We start from the raw sequence: 6420 nt of genomic DNA on the forward strand, positions 1-6420 counted from the left end.
ACCTGAACCACTTCCGAAACTGACCTTTATTTTGGATGAATTTAAATCGAAAGAGGTCGAAGCCTATTTCTCAAACATTCAAAGAAAAACTTTTATCCTTGAAAGAGGCTTTGACCCTTCCGTTTTGGACTACAAGAAAGTTTGGGATTTGGCTCGTTTCCATCTATGGGTGAATTTTGTGATAGTGCCAACCATACTTATGGTAATACCGATTGTCTTGGAATTTACTTCAATTTAAAATTTTCTGAAAAGTTGACATATCCTTAAAGGTTATCAATGACTATTATGACGTCACTCACTATGAGAGTGACGATTTATCCTCTATGGATTTTAATAATTTTAAAAATGTTGATATGGATGCTGTTTTAGCATTTTTAACCATGGGGAGAGGGGAACGGAAATGAGAGGGGTATAATAATTACGCCTTTCTTTTAAACAGGCTATCAGGTTTCCCATTGCTAAAATGTGGATGCAATTTATATGTACTCGTATCTCACAACTATTTAACACTAATACCGTTAATGTATTCCGAGTTGGTTTGTTGTATTGTATTTTGCAGCAAAAGAGAGTTAGCCTTGGAAAGTGGGTCAACAAGGAAATTAAAAAGTCTCTGCCATAAATCAAGGTCTCCCTGAAAGACTTGTATGAATGGGGTAAAGAGCACAATTATAGCATAGCCTGATCTTTTTCGTCAATATGAACCTCAATGGTCTTTAAGTCATTTAAAAGAGTAATGAATTGATTGATGTGATCTCTAAGAAGCTCACCTTCGTTCATGCGAAACGTAAATAGACGTTTTTTCAACACTTAACGGTTAGCCAGAGACTTAGTCGCATAAAGAGTTTCTAACATTTTCCACAAGGCGGATGAGGTCTTCTCCATCAATACCTCCTGTAATACCGTTTTCATGAGGCACAACTGGATTCCAGACAAGGCCTTTTCATCAAGCTCTTCCCATTCTGTTTGATTTAGACTCTCAGGGTTCTTCCTAGTAACAACCTTTTTTAAGCCAGTTTGAACTAGAGTTTCCATCATCCAAACTTGCCACAGATTGAAATTTGTCTCACCATCAAACTTCTCAATTTCAAACCTTGTTGCTGTCATCTCTGAATGGGTTGATCTATGAAAATTAAACTAGCTTTGATACCATTTTTTGGGATCGACCCGATTAAGCAACAAGTAAAAAAAATAACGGAATAAATTAAGAAATTGAACACACAAATTTAACATGAAAAAACCCTCCAAAGAGGATAAAAAAACCACAGACAAAAATAATTTTATTATAATGACAAAAGAACGAAAAGTACAAAAGATGTAGATAAAAACTAAACCCTGAAAACCCGAAAACAAATAACCCTCAAAACGTAAACACAAAATTCTCTAAATGTGTTATGAGTTCTAATCACTAATGGGTTTGTTTTCTAAGGTTGTAAAAGAGCCTATTTATAGGCTAAATTCATAGGTCAAATAATAATAAAATAATATAGACTAATAAGAGTTTAATTGAAACAAATAAATAGAGTTTAACTGAAAGATTAATTCTCAAATTTGACTGAAATAGGAGTCATACTTAACAACGTAAAATTTATCAAATCCTTTTAATCCATTTGAATCATTGTGGCATGGTTAATTTTTTAAAAAAAGAACTTTTTTTATTTATTCTGGCACTGTGTCCTGCGGCACCGATAATCTTTTTAATATATTTTTAGTTAGTAAATTAATAATTTAAATCTTTTAGTTAAATGGTTAAATGATATAGCTTTTATACTAGAATCCAGAGTTTAATTCCTCTATCTTGTTTGACGCTTTTTATATTTTTAATGCATTAAGTCTTTGGGTTAACTGAAAAATAATTGTAATTTTATTTTGAAATTCCAAATTCAACTCCTCGTATAAACAAAAATCACATCACATCAATTGCTGGAGAGATTGAGCTTCAGTTTATATTAGATTTCAAAGTTCCAAACAGTAGAATTTTCAGGCCGCAAATAATAAGAAACAAGAGAAAATTCTGGTCTGCCTTTTAATTATGAGAGAGATTGAGAACCAAAAATTTCCACAGAGAGTTCTCTTAGAAATGCCCGTCTTTTTTAGCAAATTTAATTATTACATAAGAATAAATTTAAAGTGAAATTATAATGAAGCTTTTAGTATGGAGATATCTGGCTATACATATCGATAAATTTCTTGCTAATCATATTTATCTAGCTTTTCATATGGAGATTGTATATTAAGTTGATGAAACCAGTTTATCAATGGCGTACGTGCTTTGGGTTTCCATATGATTTTCTTAGTTGTGGTGATTAAATTGAAACATTTCCATGAAGACTTAAATATTCAAAAACTGAATTTGTAGCTAGAAGACAAAACCATGAATCTAAAATCAAATAACAAGGCACCCTTGATTTATTAATTTGTAATCAATGATGATCAATAACATTGGAACCTAGAAAAAAATTACTACAACTAAACATACACAGAACCAATAAAGAAACTTATTTTCCGGTAATAAGAGCTAGAAAAGTTGTTGACAATCATAATCATTGGAGTATAGCAGCCATGGAAGCATGATTGGACGATGGCAAATCAAATCCATGGATAAGGAGATGGAGCCGGTGGCCATGAAGGTGCAGTAGGTGTTGGCAGTGAAGGTGGAGAAAATACTGGAGATGGTGCCCAAGGTGCAGGAGCTGGTGCCCAAGGGTCAGTAACTGTTGTTTCTGGCACTGGAAGTGTAGTTGGTGCCCAAGGCTCAGGAGTTGGTGCTGGTGTTGTAGGCAAAGACGGAGCCGGTGGCCAGGAAGGTGCAAGAGGTGTTGGCAGTGGAGGTGAAGAAGATATTGGAGATGATGCCCAAGGGTCAGTAACTATTGTGTCTGGCACTGAAGGTGTAGGTGCTGGTGTTGAAGGTGAAGAGGGAGTGGGTGCAGGAGTTGGTGCCCATGGTTGACTAACTTGTAGTATTTGAGGGGTTGGTGCTGGTGCCCAACCATACTGGTATTGAACAGTGATGAAAAGCTTTTGGGCATAAGCAGAGCAATGGTTACTAACACCGCAGATGTACCACTTTCTACCGGGGGTGTTAAGGACTACAGTGTCATTTCCGGAACTGAGAGCTTGGTTTGCCGGTGGAATGTCACAATTCTTGAAAGCTGTACCGTTTACTTTGAACACATTGTGATATCCTTTAGGGTATTGGAACACTGCAAATTCATTTTTGAGTAAAAAAATATATTAAGAATAACTTTTGTTTACAGTGTTGAGGGAAAAATATTTTGAAGTGTGTCTTTTAAGAAGCCAATTCAGACCTCAAAGAAATGATATTGTTTTTGATATGTGAATGCTCGATTTTAGCCTCGAAGTTAGGGGTGAGCATTCGATCGAATCGAATCGAATCGAAAATTTTCGAGTTAATCGAGTTTTCGAATCTCATTTTATCATCCTAACTTTATTTGAAGTTTTCTCGAATCGAGTCGAGTGAGATGGAATTCGAATCGAATCGAATCGAATCGAATATATTTGTTCGAGTTAAATTTTAAAAAATAATTTTGGGTCCTTGTAACCATTGTCACCCATCGTAATAAAATTTGTCCACCTTAATCAAAATTTTTATTAACTTTCATCACTTCATAATTTATTTATTAATTTTTTATATATTGGTTAGCTTCTTTGCTTGCTTAGTTGTTTCAATTATCTTCAGATTCTTGTCGCTTAGAATTAAAAATATATTAAATGTAAAAATATGATTTTTTAATAAAAGTTATTTTAAAAATAAAATGTGAAATTGATACCAATATAAAATTTTAACACGAATATTTTATGGCATAATTAATAATTCAATTTTAATATAAATATTCAATATGACTAAACAATTCAATAATATAAACAATATAAAATGTGAAATTTAATTTAATAATATAAATAGTAGATATAAATAAAATTATTACTATTTATGTTTAGTGATTTTTTTTGGATAATTTTGATTTTTTATTTGAGAGTAAAGGGTGAGAAGTAAAAGTTTGGGAGAAAAATAAAAAGTTTTGGGGAATAAAAGTTTGAGGGAAAGTAAATAGGGGAAGTAAAATTTTGGAGGGAAAATATTAAAAAAAAAATTGGAGGGGGGAGGGTTTGGGATATATGAGAGGTGGGATGGGAAGGGAATAAAAATTTTAGGGGAAAAGTGGGAGGAAGTAAAAATTTTGGGGGAAAATAAAAGATTTTGAGGGTTTTTGGGAGTAAAATTTTGAGAAAAATAAATGGGAGAGTAAAATTTTGGTGGGAAATGGATTTTGGGTAGATTAGGGGTTGGGAGGGAGGGAGGAGTAAAAGTTTTGGGGGAAAGTGGGAATGAGTAAAAGTTTTGAGGGAAAAGTAAAAAGGTTTGAGAGTTTGGGGTAAAAATTGAAAATATTATAGTTTGATATTGAATTATTGAATTATTGAGTTATTCAATTGAAAACTCAACTCGATTCGAACTCGAAATTGAAAAAAATTGAGTTGATTGAATAACTCGATTAACTCGAATAACTCGATTCGTTTAACTCGAAATTTGAATTTTTTTTCGATTTTTTCGAGTCGAATCGAGTTTTGCTCACCCCTACTCGAAGTTTTGTCTTTGAATTTGACCTTGACGGAGTTCGAACTTAGACCATTAAATGATCTTAGTAGATAAGAACACTACTTTTTAGACATTTTTTGAAGTTGGATGACAAAATCTCAACACTAAAATAAAATATCAACCCTTTAGAAACAGTTGGAGTAGTCGATGTCTCAAAAGATAACATTTCAAAAACTTCTGTCAGTCAATTCCCTCTCAAGGTAAATGAACTTCCAAATTAGACAATTGTAAACGCACAGTGCAAAGCTGAATGCTTTACACAAGAGTGTACTAGTAACAAACTCGTAGAGATTGTTAGAGAAGAATTAATTAAGAACTTTAAGAAGAAAATATGGTGAATATACCTAATTTATCACCCACGTAAAATACTTTATCCTTTGCCCAAGCTTGATAATCGAAATTGATGGTCCATCCGCTATCATCCCCGACGATATAATCAGTTGCCATAGCCATTGCAGGAAGAAAAATGGCTACAACTGAGAGCATAAGAAGCTTGTTCGAAGCCATTTGAAGCTTATAAAATGTAAAATTTATCAAATCCTTTGATTGAAGGATCTAGTTTGGGTAATAAGCTGCATAATTACGGACATATTTATAGTTTGGTATTGGAATAAGTAGCTATAGAAAATTAAGAAGTTCCCGAAATTGTGAGGAACCGGCGAAGGTCAGCAGCATATAAACATTGGGTTGTACGTAAATCTACCGGATTATATTCAATAACTGAAAGTTAGAATATCTTGCATTGAAAAATCCAAATTGCAATAAGATTGGAATAAAATAAAATAAAAACAATATACACGTCTGCAGTACTTGATTACAGTTTCTTTTTTTTTTCCCCAATTTTAGAAATTTTTTAAATGTGGGCTTTACCTTTTGTAGAGACTTTCGATGTTGATTGTTGTTTTATTAAGGCAGCGTTTTGGAAGAAAATATTTGTCACATGAAAAAGGGAAATTCGTTCATCCGACTTCTTTGTTTTCTCAAAATCTGATAAGATATTTTCTTTAAGGTATTAATTTATTTTGATTTTCTTTTTTGTACTGAGTTTATTTTGATATTATTCTATATGGTGAGTCATTTGTATTTAGTCTTGTACAATCGGTTCGTTCGACACGAACAAAGATTTTTGCATCTCATAGGTTAAATTTGTATTCAATTTAAATAATAAAAAAATTAATTAAAAATATAACTTTAATATTTATTATTTTTTTAATAGTGAAATCAATTTTTTTAGGTGTTTTGAAATCGGGTCTTGACCTGACCCAACCTGGCCCATGAATTCCTCTAATACAAATACCATTGTACAAAATCTAATATCTTAACAAATTTGATAATATTAGATACAATACAAATAAATAAAAAATTAAAATATTATACAACATTAAACTAATACATGCAATGGCAAAATGTGACATTAAATTATGGAGGGCTTAATTAATTTTTTAAAGTTTGAAGGTCTAATTAATATTTTTTAAAATTAGGAATTATTTAAAATTTTAAAAATTCTAAGAAGATTAATGAGATTGTTTGGCATCGAGCTAAGGAGGAACATGTATTTCTAAGCTTTTGAAAATATTCAATTTGTTTTCAATGTTTTCGAGTTTTGGTTTAAATGTCTTTATTAATATATTACTATTTTTTATGAGTATTGGTACACAGTCCAATTAACCATGAGTTAGGCGTATTAAGGACAAAATATTCCTGTAGGCAACTATAGTAATCTAGAAATCCTCATAGTAGAACTTCATTGTAGGAAATAAGAAAATAAAGAATGTTTTCTTTTCTTAAAAGAGCCAATTCTT

The 6420-nt window shown here is 31.9% G+C and overlaps 1 protein-coding gene across 1 annotated transcript; it reads right to left on the minus strand.

Annotated features, from left to right (window-relative positions):
• Nucleotides 1–2586: 2586 nt before the first annotated feature.
• LOC105801192 (blue copper protein 1a) lies at nucleotides 2587–5125 on the minus strand. The gene is made up of 2 exons (XM_012632525.2): nucleotides 4963–5125; nucleotides 2587–3203 (listed from the first exon to the last, which is right to left on the minus strand). The coding sequence occupies exons 1-2, from the start codon at nucleotides 5123–5125 to the stop codon at nucleotides 2587–2589; spliced, it is 780 nt and encodes a 259-aa protein (XP_012487979.2).
• Nucleotides 5126–6420: the final 1295 nt, after the last annotated feature.

Source organism: Gossypium raimondii, chromosome 11, assembly GCF_025698545.1.
Source record: "Gossypium raimondii isolate GPD5lz chromosome 11, ASM2569854v1, whole genome shotgun sequence".
NCBI classification, from domain to species: domain Eukaryota; kingdom Viridiplantae; phylum Streptophyta; class Magnoliopsida; order Malvales; family Malvaceae; genus Gossypium; species Gossypium raimondii.